General features: G+C 45.5%; 1 protein-coding gene and 1 long non-coding RNA gene across 4 annotated transcripts; one reads left to right on the top strand and one right to left on the bottom strand.

Annotated features, from left to right (window-relative positions):
* The first annotated feature begins 63 nt into the window (after positions 1-63).
* LOC121849197 lies at positions 64-17,713 on the top strand. The gene is made up of 3 exons (XR_006085144.1): positions 64-399; positions 10,088-10,259; positions 17,563-17,713. It is a non-coding gene; the product is annotated as an uncharacterized LOC121849197 (long non-coding RNA).
* Positions 1,315-16,558, bottom strand: miox (myo-inositol oxygenase). Of its 3 annotated transcripts, XM_007910611.1 has the most exons (11): positions 16,470-16,558; positions 15,436-15,780; positions 14,475-14,555; positions 13,957-14,037; positions 10,044-10,251; positions 9,733-9,800; positions 8,472-8,581; positions 8,032-8,099; positions 6,366-6,415; positions 3,043-3,155; positions 1,315-1,688 (listed from the first exon to the last, which is right to left on the bottom strand). In XM_007910611.1, the coding sequence occupies exons 3-11, from the start codon at positions 14,523-14,525 to the stop codon at positions 1,580-1,582; spliced, it is 858 nt and encodes a 285-aa protein (XP_007908802.1). In that variant the 5' UTR covers positions 14,526-14,555; positions 15,436-15,780; positions 16,470-16,558; the 3' UTR covers positions 1,315-1,579. The 3 variants fall into 3 exon arrangements, with proteins under 3 accessions (XP_007908802.1, XP_042190713.1, NP_001279956.1); NM_001293027.1 differs by lacking the exon at positions 16,470-16,558 and having other exon boundaries at positions 1,324-1,688; positions 10,044-10,206; positions 15,436-15,461; XM_042334779.1 differs by lacking the exons at positions 14,475-14,555; positions 15,436-15,780; positions 16,470-16,558 and adding an exon at positions 14,200-14,269 and having other exon boundaries at positions 10,044-10,206.
* Positions 17,714-18,058: the final 345 nt, after the last annotated feature.

Below are 18,058 nucleotides of genomic sequence, written 5' to 3' on the forward strand. Positions count from 1 at the left end.
TCTCCCACAAAACACACAGTTACTACACTTTACAGTACATTCTGTGAAGCACTTTGAGACATCTTGCAGTCGCGATAAGGCTCTATATCAAATGCAAGGATTATTATTGTTGTTTCTAGCGTCGCCCCCGCGGTGATCGGCCCAGAGTCAGACTAATGTTTGGACATAAATGTAATTCTGCATTTTAGGTTTTCTTCAGCTCCACACTCATCTCTGACAATGGTTGCATCAGCTCAGTTGGCCAAAAGCACAGTTGGAGAGAGAGAGAGAAAGTTTGTTAAGGCAGGAGAGGAGCCAGGTGAAAGGATTTCTGGAGAGTGGCTGAGAGCATGGGAGTTGTGCCTGGAAAGCTGAGCTGCTGATGGTGACACGGATGAGGCAGAGCTGCACGAGTGTACGGTAAGAGCAGCAGATAGTGAAGACGGAGAAGGTGCCAGAGGTAGGGAGGGCAAAACCAAGACGTTTGTGTGTGTGTGTGTGTGTGTGACAAGCTGGGGTAGTAGACATTTCATGCCACTTCCTATGATGCTAACAGGAAACTTGCAGGGAGTCCGCTGGTACCTACACCATCACCTAGTGAAGCTCAGACCTACACTATGACTTGTCAGATAGGAACTATCCTCTTTGGGGAGGGGGGGAAGTGAGGTTTCCTTGGATCCTTGCTCACTCTAGGGTGATGTACTTGACAATATAATGTCGGAATCAAGTCAGCCCTCTGTGGCGCTCTTTATAGTCTGGTTCTCAAACTCCAAGGCACTGCCGATGACAGACCAGCCTGGCTCATCAACAGGACTTGGGAGTCCCACTCAGTTCCCTAAAGGGTTGGGTGGGCCTCACTCAACAAGCAGCAGGAAAGCTTGCCAGATGGTGCTCTGAATGGCAAGCTATGCGGCTTTAGCTGGTTAGACTCCAGCACTTACTCCAATTTACCCCTTCATTCCTGTCAACCTGCGTCTAATACTGTTTGGAATTAGGTAAGCAGGTTGTGTTCCTCCAGGTAGAGAGTGGGGATTCCATTGCAGACAGGGACAATTCCAATGGTTAACATGGCTCACATATGTGGAGCTGTGCCTGGTTTAGATGCTCTGAAGTACAGTGATGGGTTTGGTGTAAACCAGAAACAGCCCATGAAGTGATATGAAGGTCAGTGTAGTCAGTGCCCTGGATCCCACCAGTCACTGCCCACACCCCAGGTCAGAGGGCACACTGCCAGGCCGGTGTGTCAGTGTGGAGTTCAGTGGGGATGGGGGTGAGATGTTTCAGAGCAGGATGAAAGCATTTTAGTCAAGAACTGGATGTGGTTTTGAGGCCGAGTTAATTGTAACAGTGTTTTATGAAACAGGAAATCATGTCAGCTTTGAGATGCAGGCTTCTGGTGTTTTGCAGATCATTTGCTGCTGTTGCTGATCTTTTTACCAGTGCCTGGATATTGTAGATCCCTTCATCCGTATTGAGTACAGTAGATTAGTTACCAGTGTTGGGGTACTGTATGATTACCCACATTCCCATGCATTGGGTGCTCTCCTAGTGTTGAGTGCTGGGGGTCACTTTGCCAGATCACCAGCACTGGATTCTGCGATCACCAGCGTAACTTTCCTGGACAGTACTTGTCAATCAACGACTGGTAATATGGCTGCAGCTGCTTGATGTCGGGCAGTTTCTGGTACTTGGTGTACAAGTCAAACTTACTGTGGAGGAGAGGAGACACTCATGTTCCAATCTTTGTGCTGGTAAATGTACTGGAATGTCTACTTGGTTAATCAGGGTTCCTTCCTCTCTGTGCTGAGCCTTTGAGCCATTGTATCACATGAATATTTATTTATCACAGTCTGGTTTGACCCTCATCTATACTTTCTATCGCACATTCACGCCATGACCTGCTCTGCCTTCCTCCACCTTTGCAACATTGCCCGGCTTTGCCACTGTTTCACTCTGAAACCCTCATATACACTTTCATTACATCGAGGCTCGACTATACAAACCCCTGCTTGTCGGCCTTCCCAACTCCTCCCTCCATAGGCTGCAGATCATCCTGAACTCTGCAGCCCGTGTCCTCTCTCGCACCAGGCTCCGTGACCCTATCAATCCCATCCTCGCCCGACTCTACTGGCTTCCCATCACACAGAGGATACAGTTTAAGATCCTGGTCCTCACCTTCAAGGCCCTCCATGGTTTTGCTCCCCCCGACCTCTGCGACCTCCTAACCCCTTACCATCCTGCTCACTCCCTCCGCTCAGCGGGCTCTGGCCTGCTTCAGGTCCCCCACCTCGCCTGCCACATCATTGGTGGGTGGGCCTTCTGCCACTGCCCCAACTTTCTGGAACTCCATCCCACAGTCCCTCTGCCTCGCCCCCTCCCTTGCCTCCTTCAAGACCCATCTCAAGACCCTGCTTTCAATCACACTGCTTCCACTCCCTGCCCTCCACCCTCCCCAATCCCGACCCCCAGCTCGGGTGTGAAACACTGATTGTCCAGCGCCTTGGGACGTCCTCCCGATGTGAAAGGCGCTATACAAATGTAATTTTGTTGATGATGTTGTATACTGACACCTACACACCTGATCTAATCCCTCGCATATCCCAAGCTGGTTGCATGCATAGAATTAAATAGCCCAACAAGTCTGTGCCTTTCTTTATAATCCTCACCCCCTCTCCTTATCGTCTCCCTTATCCCTCTCCTGTAACCATCTCCTATAGCCCTCTCCTAGCCCCCTCTCCTGACCCTCTCTCCTATACTCCTCTACCCTTCTATTCCCTTCTCCCTCATCCAGATTTGAAAATTTTTGCTTCCACCATGGCGTCCTGCAGTGAGTGCCACCTCTACATGAAGAAGTTCCTCTTAAACTCCCTGTTAGATCTGCTACTGGTTTGTATCTCAAATCCTCTCATTTTGGACTTCCCAACAAATAGAAATAATTATCTAAACAGCCACCTTATTTAATCCATGTCTGTCAGGTCCCTGCTCAACTGTCTTCTCAGAGAAATGTGGAACACTACAGAATCTTTGTCACTTTTTGTCATTGCAGCTGTGCACAGGACTCACTTGAATTCTTTAACCCACTCCAGCATGCGCAGGTCCTTACTGTTGCAGAGATGCATGTAGTCCCCGCTGGTGTGCCAGGGGTAGAAAGAGTGGAAGCGAATCATGTACAGCCCCTGCACAGAAACAACAGCTACTTGTAGGATTAGAGATAGCTCTTGCATGTAGAAGCCAAAGAGAAAAACATTTGAGAAATCAAGTCTAGAAGTGACAAAGCATGAATGTGTGATTGTCTCGTACCTTACTTCCCTGTGTGCTCTCTCCCGTCAGCAAACTGTGCTGCTGCACACTCCTAATCCCCACCATAAGCGGGCCTTCAGCTACTCGCTCCCTAACCCCTGGTACTCTTCTTCCCTAGCCCCTCACTCCCGCCATTTCAATCCTCTTATAACTTCTTAGCTCTGTGATGCGTCTATGATCATCTCCCCATTACCCGAACCCATCGTTATGAAGCATCCAACACATTATCCTAAGTGAAGGGTGCTGTATAACACTATATCAACACAAGTTCTTGAATGACAGTCCCAGCAGTGGAGGGGCAATGAACACAAAGGCGGACAATATTTTGGAGGAGGAGAAGGGTTTTGATGAAAGTTAGGATAATAGTTGCACGTTTTCTGTTATGGAGGAGATTTCTCCATATCTCTTGTTCACTTTCCACCATTCAAGGCAGCTGGTTAGTGCAGAGTAATGGAGGTTAGGGAGCATGGAGTGCGGTGTAATGGAGAGTGTGGAGTAATGGCGGGTATAGAGTACAGAGTAATAGAGGGTATAGTGTGCAGAGTAATGGACGGCAGGAAGTGTGGAGTAATGGGGAGCAGGGAGTGGTGGTGTTAGAATTTAGGAGATGATAAATACAACTATTGCAAAGCAATATAAGTGGTTTGATAGGAAACTGAATGGGACTCGGATGGATGTTCGACTTGTAATGATAAGACTTGTGAGAGTTTTACTGTGTAACAATGGTCATTTTGATCAGTTACATTTGTAAATCATAGAATCATGTTTCGGCACAGAAGGAGGCCATTCGGCCCATCGAGTCTGTGCGGCTCTTTGACAGAGCAATTGACTTTTATTAACCCCACTCACCAGCTTTCTCCCTATAACCCTGCAAACGTCTTCTCCAGATACCTATTCAGTTCTCTCTTAAAAGTTGTTATCGAATCGGACTTCACTGCCCTTTCAGGCAGATCATTCCAAATTCTAACAACTCGCTGAGTGAAAAAATTTCTTCTAACCTCACCTCTGTTTTTTTTGGTGGATATCTTAAGACTGTGACCACGAGTCACAGACACACTGACCAGCGGAAACAGCTTTTCCCTATCTCGCCTGTCAAAACCTTTCATGATCTTGAAGACCTCTATCAGGTCCCCGCGTAACCTTCTCTGCTCTAATGGGAAAAGTCCTAACTTTTCCAGCCTGTCCTCATAGCTAAGCTTCCCCATTCCTGGTATCATTCTCTTGAATCTCCTCTGCACCCTTTCCAGTGCCTTAGTGTCCTTCCTGAGGTAATGTGCCCAGAACTGGACACAGTACTCCAGCTGAGGCCTAACCAGTGTTTTGTACAGATTAAGCATAACCCCTACTCTTATACTCTATGCCCCTACTAATAAAGCTCAGTACACCAAATGCCCTTTTTACTGCCTTATCTACCTGCTCTGCCACCTTCAATGAATCACTTACTTGAACGCCCAGATCTCTCTGTACGGTCACCCCCATTAAGATTGAGCTACCAAGTCTATATTGCCTCCTATCATTTTTCCTACCTAAGTGTATCACCTCACACATATCTACATTGAAATCCATCTGCCACATGTCAGCCCATTCCACCATTCTGTGTATGTTTGCCTGCAGTCCGTCACAATCTTCTTCACTATTTCCTACCCGACCTAACTTGGTATCATCTGCAACTTGGAAATAGTGCTCCTTATGCCCAAGTCCAGATCATTAACATATGTTAGAAAGAGCAGTGGTCCCAATACCGATCCCTGGGGGACACCGCTGCACACCTCCTTCCATTGCGAGAAACACCCATTAACCACCACCCTCTGCATTCTGTCACTCAGTCAGTTCCTAATCCAAACGGCTACTGTCCCCTTAATACCGTGGGCCTCTAATTTTTGGATTAATCTCTTATGCGGTACTGTGTCTAAAGCCTTTTTGAAATCCATGTAAATAACATCCACCGCATTTCCCTCATCAACCCTCGCAGTCACCCCTTCAAAAAATTCTTAGATTTGTTAGGCAAGATTTGCCTTTAACAAATCTATGTTGGCTCTCTCTAAATACCTCGTGTTGCTCTAAGTAGAGATTTATTTTGTCCCGGATTATGGTCTCCAGTAGTTTTCGTATTACCGAGGTTAGGCTGACTGGCCTGTAATTTCCGGGTTTGTCTTTCTGCCCCTTTTTGTAGAGGGGGTAACATTAGCCACTCTCCAGTCTCTTGGCACCACTCCATATTTCAATGACGATTGAAATATAATGGCCAAAGCCTCCGCTATTTGAACCCGTGTCTCCCACAGCAACCTTGGGTGAAACCCATCTGGTCCTGGTGATTTATCAATTTTGAGCCCAGTCAATCTTTTCAGAACTTCCTATTCCGTCTATAGTAATCTGATCTATGTCCTCTACTCTCTCATCTAATACTGTGGCATTTGAGGCGTCCGTTTCCATTGTGAAGACAGATGCAAAGTACTCGTTTAGTACATCAGCCATCCCTCTGCCTCCACAACAAGATTGCCGTCATTGCCTTTGATTGGCCCCACCCTACCTTTAACTAACCTTTTTTCCTTTATGTGCTTATAAAATATTTTAGGATTCCCCTTTATGTTACCCGCTAACCTCTTCTCATGTCTGTCTTATCGCTCTTTTAAGATCACTCCTGCATTCACTATAATGCGCTTTGCTATCCTCAGTGTCTTGCATCCGCCAATTGTCATACGCCATCTTCTTCTTTTTCATCCTAGACAGAATATCCCTGGTCATCCAAGCAGGCTTGGTTCTCGCACATTTCCCTTTTGTGTGAATATATGCCTTTGAGACATTTACTATTTACTCCAGCGCCTTGGGACGTCCTCCCGACGTGAAAGGCGCTCAATAAATGGAATCTTGTTGTTGTATTACAAGAAAAAGGTGCTGAATAAGTGCAAGTTGTTATCCTATCTGACCTACCTGATGAATACAATTCTTCACCTGTACAATGTCTCTTAAGAGGTGGCATAAGGCAATAGTGACCAGCCATGCAGACGGGAAGAGACACACAGTGATTGATCGCATTGAGTTACGTAGGAATGGCACCAAGAATGAGAAACATGATTACACATTACCTCTTCTGGAATTTTGCACTTGTTGACTCTGAGAACGTTGTACATGTATTCTGCAGGGAGAGGCACAAACACACAGCTCACTGGCTTTCAGATCAGGTCACCAAATCAGCAAAGTATTTAATAGCTTAATGGTTGCCCGCAAACACTGAAGGGATGAGTCTTTCTTGAGAGCCTGGAAAGCTATCTAACTAAATAATCATGGCAGGTGACATCGTGCTCTTAATCTTGGAAAGTGGGCATGTGATGCCAAGTGTAGTGACTATTTTTGTAGGCAAACAATTTATCAAATTCCAGCTTGACTAATTTAATAGAGTTTGTTCAGGAAATAACAGAGTAAAGAGAAGGCTGTGGATAATACTAATCCTTGCATCCGTGGAGTCCTGTAGCTCAGTGGTTAGAGCACTCGCTTTGCAAGCGAGAGACCTGAGTTCAATTCCAGGCAGAGGGCGAAACCTTGGGCAAGTTTCCTTACTCCACACACCTAATAATAATCCCTCCAAAACAATAATAAATTGGTCATTTTCAATCTACGACTGTTTGTGGGACATTGCTGTGCGCAATTGGCTGCCGCGTTCGCCCACAAATATACAGTCAATTCACTTTACAGTATATTCTGTGAAGCGCTTTGAGACGTCGAGAAGATGTGAAAAGCGCTAAATCAAATGTAAGGATTATTATTATTATTATCCTTTCACATTGGGAGGACTTCTCAAAGCATTCCACAAGCTACAAGGAAATGTTAAGTGACTGCATTTTGTAGGCAGTATGGCGTACTGTATTTATATAAATAATAATCCTTGCATTTGATATAGCACCTCTTCATTGTCTTCGAGACATCTCAAAGCCTTTCACAGGATACACTGTAAAGTGAATTGACTATGTATTTTGTGGGTGAAACACAGCAGCCAATTGCGCACAGAGATGTCCCACAAACAGTCGTGGATTGAGTGACCACATTTTTCTTTTTTGGGAGGGTCAGAGGCCCCCAAAAAGCGATCTGCCAATCGACTAACAACTGGGTTCGTACTTACTGCTGGGTAAACAGAGGCGCGTGGAGTAAAGAAACTTGTCCAACATTTCGCCCTGCCGGGAATCAAACCTTGGGTGCAGGTGATGGGTGTAGGCGATGGGCACCGTTGTTGGTGATAGTGGGAATGTAACAGCCTTGGGAGGAAGCTGAGTGAAGGGCAAGAAGCAGAGAGGAGGGAAATGGATGTTTCTCAGACAGGAGAGATGTAAACAGTGACAGCCTCAGTGATAGGCAGCACCACTGTTTTCCTCCTTTTATATTAATGATTTGCTACATTTCTAATATTACTACAACAATAAATTGTATTTATATAGGGCCTTTCACGTCAGGAAGACGGCCCAAGGTGCTGGGCAGTTGAGGGTTTTGTAGCTGAGTTGGGGTTTGGAATCACTTTTAAGAGAGAATTAGATAAGTATCTGAACAGAGAGTTTGCTTAGAGAGCCCACACAGCACCTTGCTATCAATATCTATAAAGATGGAAAAGCTAGTTTTACACTGTAAGGTTCCACACAGCTATGAGGTGAATGGGTAATTTATCTGGAGGGTAGCTGGGCAGACATTATCTGCCACATGTACACTATAAAGATATGTCAGAATTGTGTACCCGCCTTTACATTCACGCAGGGCAGCTCTTACCATCGTGTCCCCAGGACATCAGCACTTTGTCCAGGCCACAGTTTGGCTCATAAATTCCACACAGCGAACTGCAGTAACAGCAATAACAGGAGGGAAGTCAGTGTAGCCAGGACAACCCAAACACTAACAGGCGACACAGCACCCAAATAATAATCAGCCTGGCATTTGATGCAGTGCTTTCTATCTCTGGAGGATGTCCCAGCGCTTCACAGGATGTACTGTTTATTTTGCAGGTGAGCTGAGCAACTGTTTGGGCACAGCAGTGTCCCACACACAGCTGTGAAATCAATGACCAATTTTATTTGGGGGATTATTGGCCAGGACACCGTGCTACACGGTGGCAACAGCAGATTGGTGTATCTTAGCACACCACTGAGCTCACAAAGATAAAACTCTGCTTCCTTCTCACTGGCAGAGTCTCATAAGGGAGGCTCTCTTACTTGTAACGTGGGTCCTTCTGGTCTGGATTTTCAGTAAACGTGGAGTCTCTGTAGACGATAGAATTCTGAAAACGACATCCGACTGGATACGAATCTCCCACCACAGACCACTGGGAAACGCAGTGATTATAGGATTAGCATCTCACGTCAATGATAATCATAGAGAATCCTTTTCCTGAGGGACAGTCTGACCAGCCCATACACCTGCTGAGGGACAGTCTGACCAGCCCACACATTGCCTGAGGAAGGGGATAGAGCTGGGGTTGGTCCAGGTGGAGTCGGATTATAATGGTACTAACTTTGCCTGTACATATCTTGATCGGGAGCTGAGTGGCAGGTGATTGAAGATGGTTCCTCTGCTCCTGGTGTCACAAATGCAGTCCAACAGGACAGCACACCCCACTTACCGCGCTCTATAGGGAAAATGCAGGGAAGTGGCATTGAGGTCCAGATCAGCCATGATCTAATAAAATGCTGGAATAGGTTCTGGGGGCTGAATGGCCTTCTCAATTACTTATGAATCACTGGCCTGGCTTTGGTTCTCAATAAAGATTCTCAGGTTTCATTGGAAGTCATGTTCTCTGCAATTTCTTAAAAGGAAATCAGTTTCCAAATTAAGGCTGGATTTAAGAATTTTACATTTACAAACTAAACGGGCTGAAATTGGTCAGAATGTATTTTAGTCAGCTGGGTGTCTGACACATGGGGAAACCATCAAGGTGCTTAACAATCTCAAATCATACTGAAAGTTCCACATATGTATGTCACCTACATATAGAGATGTCCCTGTGTCTGTAACGGAATGTGCCCTATCTCCCTGGAGGGAGACATCCTGATTACCTAATTCCAGAGTTACAGTTGACAAGAGCTAAGGCTTGGGGACTCCAGATTGCGGTGGAGTAACTGCTGGAATCTAACCAGCTAAAACCACATAGCTTGCCATGGAGAGCACTGTCTGGCCAAGCTTTCCTGCTGCTTGTCCACCTGGGATCACCCTACCCCATTAGGGCTTTAGCTGCAGGGTTAACAGTGGGAAGAATCACTGCTCCAGTGGGAATTCTAGGGATGTTGCTCATGTCAGTGGATTATTTAATGATCCGAAGAAATACATTGATAATCAGGTTGCTTAAGACTTCAGTTCTCAAGCCAATCACAGTACAGCTCCTTTTGTGTTTGTACTAGCATTGTGTGATCCTCTCTGAATGTGGCCCCACTCCAACCAGTACAAAGGGGGATTGTGGTTACAGAACACCATCCTTACTTGCGGCTCACCCCACAGTGCAAGTATTTTTCCTGCGTCATGTATCAGGCCTACGAGGTGCAGCCAATCTGAAATACACAAAAACATACAGTCAGTGAAGCAGCTGGATGGAGTAATCTACTAAAATCCAGGTGTGATACAATGGCCTACATCCAGCTAGGATTGGCTAGACAGTGAGATAGAGCCATGCCCTACACCCAGCTAGGATTGGATGGACAGTGCAATGGTCTATTCCTGATACTGGATATGTTTTTAACAAGTGGGAAGCTTGCTAGACAATGCTCTCAATGTATATTCTTAATGTTGCTCACCTTTATCTGGATGGTCCTTCCTGATCTCCTCTGCTGTTTGATAGGCGTGGAAGGAGTTTGGGACATCAACATCTGGGTCGGACTCATCTACCAAGTCATCAAGGGCACAAAGGGCTTCCATCAGAGTCATCTCCTTGTGATTGCATGAGGCCCACTGGATGTGCTGGGAAACAGAAACCTTGTTCTGATTTGATATTAAACCAAGGTCCTGTTCAGGTGAGACGATTGGGAAAAATCCTCCAAGTTAATTAGTTCACGTCATGATTTTTCTGGGGACTTTGTTGTGTGCAAAATGGCTGCCATATTTACTTAAAAACACAGTGATTGCACGTGATAGCAATACAAATACAATTTCTTCAACTACTAAAGCCACCATAATCCAGGCTCTGATAACATAGATGTATATCAGCCTGGACTCACTTACTAGCTCTCGTGTCTCAGAGTCCGAGGTTTGTGGATTCAAGCCCCACTTCTGGACTTTGAAGAACCGTGGGTTGTCCTCCTGACATGAAAGCCGCTATATAAATGTAATTTGTTGTTGTTTGAAGGCTGACACACCAGTCCAGTGCTGGTGGATGAGGAAGAGACCTTAAACCAAGGTCCCGTTTGCGGCTGCAATTTCGGGAACACCATTAACATACCGCTAGGTCCTGTGTCCAGTTAAGGTGGATGTTAAAGATCCTATGGCACGAAAAGAGAAGGGAGTTTCTCTCAGTTTACAATTCCCTAGATAAAATTGATCATTCAGTTCATGCCTGTTAGCTGAGTGCAAATTACCTGTGTGTTTGCCTACAATTATACACCCACTCCTGTTACCTCATCTCTGCCCCGCTCATTGCTAGCAGCTTCATAACATAACATGTAGAAGCAGGAGTAGGCCATTCGGCCCTTCGAGCCTGCCCTGCCATTCAATCATGGCTGATCTTCTAATCTAACTCCAGCTAATAACCTAACCCTGCCTTATCCCCATTTCCCTTAATCCCTTTTGCAATCAGAAATATATCTATCTCGCCTTCCTAATTGCTGCTGCACCTGCAGACTAACTTTCTGTGATTGGTGTACAAGGACACCCAAGTCCCTCTGGACGCTAACACATTCCAATCTCTCCCCTTCTAAAAAATAACCCACTCTACTGTTTTTGCTCCGGTGGATGACTTTGCACTTCCCTACATTATACTTCATCTGCCACCTACCTTCCCAATCACCTAACCTATCTATGTCTCACTGCATTTTTTTAATGTCATCCTCTGTGTTGACCCTTCCTCCTAGTTTTGTGTCATCCGCGAATTTAGATATATTAACTTTGATGTCCTCATCTAGATCGTTGATGTAGATGGTAAATAGCTGAGGCCCAAGGACTGATCCTTGTGGCACTCCACTAGTCACATCCCGCCAATCTGAAAAGGACCCGTTTATCCCCACTCTTTGTTTCCTACCGTTAACCATTCCCCAATCCACGTTAATATGTTCCCCCCAATTCCATGAGCCCTTATCTTTTGGACTAACCTTTTATGCGGCACCTTATCGAATGCCTTCTGGAAGTCCAAATAGACCACATCCACTGATTCACCCTTATCTAGTTTACTGGAAATATCCTCAAAAAACTCTGAGATTTGTCAAACATGACTTCCCTTTTGTAAAGCCATGTTGACTTGGCCTAATTATATTGTGCCCTAAATACCGCACTACCACATCCTTAATCAATGTTCTAATTTTTTTCCTATCACTGATGTGAGACTAACTGCCTATAGTTCCCCATCTTTTCCTTTCCACCCTTTTTAAATAGTGGCGTGACATTTGCGATCTTCCAATCCATGGGGACTGTTCCAGAATCCAAGGAATTTTGGAAGATCAGACACAAGGCCACCACTATCTCATAAGCTCCTCTTTTAAAACCCTGGGATGCAAGCCATCCGGACCAGGGATTTGTCAGTTTTTAGTGCTAACAGTTTCCCAGCACCAATTCTCTACTAATGAGAATTTCCCTAAGATGCACCCTGTCCTTATCCCGTTGGTGCATCTCTGTTGTTGGCAGACTTGTGTCTTCCAGGGTGAAGATAGATGTAAAGTACCCATTTAGGCACTCTGCCATGTCCTTATCCCCCATTACAACTTCTCCCATCTCTGACTGTAGTGGACCTACATTTACCCTCACAGCCTATTCCTCTTAATATATCTGTAAAAATTTTTACAATCAAACTTAATGTTCCTAGCGAGCTTACCCTCATACTCCTTTTTCTCGCTCTTAATGAGTTTTTTAGTTTTATTTTGCTGGTTTCTAAAACTCCCAATCTTCAGATTTGCTGCTTTTCTTAGCAGTTTTATAAGCCTTTTCTTTTAATTTGATGCTTTCCCTAACTGCTCTAGTTAGCCACGGATGAATTGCTTTCCCTGTGGTACTCTTATTCCGCAAGGGAATATGCGACCACTGAGAATTTTGCACTACATCCTTAAATATTTGCCACTGTTGGTCTACAATTTTACCTCTTAATCTTATTCTCCAGTCTATTTTACCTAAATCTTTCCTCATACCTACAAAATTAGCCCTACTTAAATTCAGAATACTTGCCTCGGATTTAACTGTATCCCTCTCTAACATAATGCAGAATTTGATCATATTGTGATCACTCTGCCCAAGAGGATTCTTAATACCTACACTGCCGACTCGCCCTGGTCGCCACAAAACAAGGTCTAGGATGACCTGTCCCCCAGTTGGTTCCTCGGCATGCTGCTCTAGAGAGTTATCTCTCATACACTCAATGAACTCTTCTGACCTACTTTTGCCGATTTGGTTTTCCCAATCTATGTGGAGATTGAAATCACCCACTATTATCCTTTACCTTTCCTACACACTCCACTGATTTCTTGATTGATACCTTATGCTATATTGTGATCGCTGTTTGGGGGTCTATAAACCACTCCCATTAATATTTTCTGCCCTTTATTATTTTTTATTTCCACCCATATTATCTCGACCTCCTGGTCATCGGATTTCAGATCCTTCCTCTCCACTGCTTTTATTTCATCCCTAATTAACAGGGCTCCCCGCCCCCCACGCCCCCTCACCTCGTTTCCCACAGTGCCTATCTTTCCTGTAAACTGAGAACCCTGGAATATTTAACTCCCACCCTAGATCTCCTTGTAACCACGTTTCAGTGATGGCCACTCGATCGTACCCATATGTGTGTATCTGTGCTTTTAGTTCATCAGTTTTATTCTGAATGCTTCGTGCATTCAGATATAACATGTTTAATTTCCTACCATTTCCTCTTCTCTCTGATTCCTTATCTACTTTGCCAAAGCTCCTTACCCCTCGTTAACATATTCCTATTATCTGGCATGCTATTCTGCACTGTCATCTTTACTTTTTCTCGTGCTAACTTATGGTTTCTCTTACCTATATATTCCCCCCCCTTTACTAGTTTAAATTCCTATTTATTTCCCTGTTAATTTGTTTTGCTAGGATATTTGTCCCAGCATGATTTAATACTCGTGCCAATGGCCCATAAAAAGAAACCACTGATTTCCGCACCACTCTTTTAGCCATGTCCTTAATTTGTCTGTTCCTGTACCAATTGTCGTAAGGTACAGGCAGTAGTCCCGATATCACCACCTTCGATGTTCTCGACTTCAATTTGGACCCCAGCTCTTCGAATTCCCTTCTCAAGTCATCTTGGCTTTTTTTCTTTTTATTATAGTCAAGAGTCCAGCCTGCTCCCCCCCCCCGCCCAGCCTGCTCCCCACCACCCCGCCCAGCCTGCTCCCCACCCCCCCGCCCAGCCTGCTCCCCCACCCCCCCCGCCCCCCCCCGCCCAGCCTGCTCCCCACCCCCGCCCAGCCTGCTCCCCGCCCAGCCTGCTCCCCAGTCCCCCGCCCAGCCTGCTCCCGACTAGATCAACTGGTAGGAGCTTACCTTGTCCTTCACAAAGCGGACTGTTTGGTAGGTGTGCATCAGGCAGTAGGTTTGGTGAATCCGATTGCTCCAGCGGCCACTCTGAGATAGAACAAAAACAAGGCTTTAGATTTTTCTCCTCATTGTGTCCTGATTCGTTTGGTTTATATTCACTCAAACCAAATTCCTAGAACCTCCAGGGCATTCATTCCAATCTAGTGTCTTCCTGTGTTTAAATTCCATGGGAGCCTTCCCAATCCCTACCCTGGCCTCCGCATCCCCCTCCTCCTAATCAGCCTGGCTCAAATGGTCGTGCACTCGCTTCTGAGTTAGAAGGTTGTGGGTTCAAACCTCTTGTTTGTTCAGATGGATATTAATGTCCCATGGCACTGAAGGATGATGCCTCCAAGCCCCACCCAATAAGGAGGATCAACCAAAATAGTGAGTTCACAGTCCCCACGTGAGGGGATTATTTTAAGAGAAAGGCGATGTGTGTAAATGCTTCAAACCTGGGGGGAGATTGTATCTTAGTATCTTACCTGATAATTTCTGTAATCAGCTGGCCCCAGAATTCCACTGTCTTCAGCCATGTCAATATAGCACAGGCGGGAAGTGTGTTGCTGTTCACAGTCATTAAATAGAGGGGAGAAATTTAATATCATCATCAAAATAAACAAAGAGAGAATGTTCAGATAGAATAGTTATTAGAACAAATGTCTCACAAGGTCACTGGTTGAACACAGGACACACACACACATTACAGTGTGAACACGGCACATGCACATTACAGTGTGAACACAGGACACACACACATTATAGTGTGAACACAGGACACACATTACAGTGCGAACACAAGACACACACATTACAGTGCGAACACAAGATACACACAGGGACCAGCAGCAATACAGCAATAACCTGTTCTGCCACTCTGTCCCCACCCTCTGGAACTCCATCCCACAGTCCCTCCACCTTGCCCCCTCCTTCAAGACCCGTCTCAAGACCCTCCTCTTCAACACAAGACACACATACGCATTACAGTGTGAACACAGAACACAAACACACACATTACAGTGTGAACACAGGACACAAACATACACATTACAGTGAACACAGGACACAAACACACATTAGTGTGAACACAAGACACACACAAACACATTACAGTGCGAACACAAGACACACACATTACAGTGCAAACACAAGACACACACAAGGACCAGCAGCAATACAGCAATAACCTGTTCTGCCACTCTGTCCCCACACTCTGGAACTCCATCCCACAGTCCCTCCACCTTGCCCCCTCCTTCAAGACCCGTCTCAAGACCCTCCTCTTCAACACAAGACACACATACGCATTACAGTGTGAACACAGAACACAAACACACACATTACAGTGTGAACACAGGACACAAACATACACATTACAGTGTGAACACAGGACACACACATTTACAGTGCGAACACAGGACACACACAGGGACCAGCAGCAATACTAACCAATGTGCAATGGGTGCTGATCGCTCAGTGGCTGAGGGTAAACTCTGTGTTTAAAGGCTGAGTGAGGGGTGGGGTCCAGGGTTGGTGAACCTTCAGGGTCTTGTCAACAATGCGACCTTTTTGTCTTCATTAGTTTATTAACTGTTACTCGTTCAGAGAGAGGTTTATCATTGAGCCAGATTACAATTCACTTTCACCTCCTGCCTCTGAAGTTCTACATAGTTTGAGACTTGCTGACCATTCTCTACATTCTCCTACAATTAGGAAATGAGTTTCCTGCAGCTCTTGAACAGGATGCAAATTAATACTCAGTTAACATTTTTCCACAATTCTTCGCGATTTTACCTATTAAAATAAAAGGGTCTGATGAGTTGATATAAGATGGAATTTTAGACGGCTTGTTTCTGAACAACAAGTCCACAGTCACCACATCCCACATCATTGCCATTGTCCAAGGGCAGTCTGTAGAACCGTAGAGCCACTTGACCTATTGTGTCTGTGCCATTCCTTCAAGAGCAATCGTTTCAGTCTCACTTCCCTGCTCTTTCTCCCCTCAGCCCACTTGAGCTGACTCTGTTTGAGGTCTCTGTCTAGTTCCCGCTTGAAGCCAATGTGGATTTTGCCTCGACCACCACTCCCAGCAGCACATTCCATATCCTAACCTCTCTGTGTGTCAGAACATTCACCTAACCTCTCTGTTTGCTCATTTACTATCTTAAATTGATGCCCTCTTGTTACTGACTCACTAACCGGTGGAAATAATGTCTATTGACTATCAAAAGTCTCATCAATTTAAAGCCCTCGATCAGGTCGCCATGCTTGGTTCCAACGAAAAAGCCCCAGTTCCTCGCGTCTCCAAAGTCCCTGCTTGTTGGCCTCCCCAACTCCTCCCTCCACAGGCTGCAGATTATCCAGAACTCTGCAGCCTGTGACCTCTCCTGCGACAGGCTCTCTGACCCTTTCAGCCCCATCTTCGCCCAACTTCACTGGCTTCCCATCACACAGAGGACTTAGTTCAAGATCCTGGTCCTCACCTTCAAAGCATGCCATGGTCTTGCTCCCCCCGACCTCTGCCACCTCCTAACGCCCTTCCATCCTGCTCGCTCCCTCCACTCAGCATCATGTCCAACAACTTGCTCGCCCCACTGTTGCTGGGTGGAGCTTCTGCCACTCTGCCCCCACCCTCTGGAACTCCATCCCACAATAAGTGGACTGCGTCCACTTCCCCTGTAACTGCGTCCACTTCCCCTGTAACTGCGTCCACTTCCCCTGTAACTGTGTCTATTTGGACCTACAATTATACCTTATCGTGTTGTCAAACCGAATCAAATCATTTCCCAGAACATACTGTAAAGTGGAATAACTTTGTAATTTTACAGATGAACAAGCAGACAATTTGTACACAGTGATGTTCCAGGAACGCAGTCAGAATTAGTGTGAAGGGAAAAGCGGTCAGGCTGCTTGTTGGGGGTGTAACCCGGGCTCTCCTCGGGCCTGAACTGGCTCCAAGGTGAAATGCTTGGCCACGGTGTTTTGGAATCTAGTTCCAAGTGTGTCAGACACCTGACTGACACAACGATATCCATTTATGTAGTGTCCTTCACGTAGGCAAGAGTCTTGGAGCACTTAAACCCCATATCAATGGTCATGAAATAATCCAAAAGGACTCACATAATCCAGGAACGCACTTCACAGTAACTTGCTGAGTGTCGTACAAGTCAACAATTAAGGCATGTTTCAGAGGTGGGAAAGCTACAGGCGTTTAAAATAATCTTTGTGGTTAGGAGAGTAGGAACAGGAGGAGCCATTCAGCTCATCCAGCCTGCTCCACCAGTTATGATGATCTCGGAAATCTATTAATACCATTTCTCCATGGCGTTTCTTTCCCTTAATGAACATTAATAATAATCCTAACTTTCGGATAGCTCCCTTCACACCGGGAGGACGTCTGAAAGCGCTTCAAAGGATTCACTGTAAAGTATAGTGACAGTGTGTTTTTATGGGGATAGCCCTATTAATCTTTTCCAGTCGATTCTGCCTCTACGGTCTCCTAGTGTTCTGTATTCTCACCGCCCTCTATTGTGAAGAAATATTTCCTGATCTCATTTCTAATCACCCTGGTTCTAGGTTTAAGAGAACAAGAGCCATCGGTGCCTCAGGTGAACATGTGATTGAGCAGGAGACATTCAACTGAAGAAAGTTGATTCTCATTCAGGACTTGATGTGTGACAGGCAAACCGTCAGAGCAGCAGTGATCCTGGAGTTGAGGATGAAGGCAGAGAGATAGAGTTGAGTGTAATCCGCATATAAGTAGAAGTTAACTCCATGTCTGCGGAGGTGGTGGGGTGGGAGGGGTCACTGAGCGGGAGCATATAGATAGTGAAGAGGGGAGGACCGAGGATAGAGGTCTGAGGAACACTATAAGTAGCTGTAAGAATCTATAGACCTATCTCTTCAACAACAGTTTCAGATTCCCCTCCCTACCCCACTCCAAGCCTGGGCTCGCACTCCATCTCTCTATACAACAATAATAATAATCCTTGCATTTGATACGGCGCATTATCACTTTTCAAGACGTCTAAAACGCTTCACAGGATACAATGTAAAGTGAAGTGATTGTATA

Source organism: Callorhinchus milii, unplaced genomic scaffold, assembly GCF_018977255.1.
Source record: "Callorhinchus milii isolate IMCB2004 unplaced genomic scaffold, IMCB_Cmil_1.0 Scaffold5, whole genome shotgun sequence".
NCBI lineage: Eukaryota > Metazoa > Chordata > Chondrichthyes > Chimaeriformes > Callorhinchidae > Callorhinchus > Callorhinchus milii.

Excerpts from the sequence above, each read along its gene's own strand:
- miox (XM_007910611.1), bottom strand. The coding sequence starts at position 14,525 with ATGGCTGAAGACAGTGGAATTCTGGGGCCAGCTGATTACAGAAATTAT. Across the intron at positions 9,801-10,043 it reads GAAGGACCATCCAGATAAAG|ATTGGCTGCACCTCGTAGGC; the intron begins GTGAGCAACATT and ends TGTGTATTTCAG. Across the intron at positions 8,582-9,732 it reads CACTGTGGGGTGAGCCGCAA|TGGTCTGTGGTGGGAGATTC; the intron begins GTAAGGATGGTG and ends TGCGTTTCCCAG.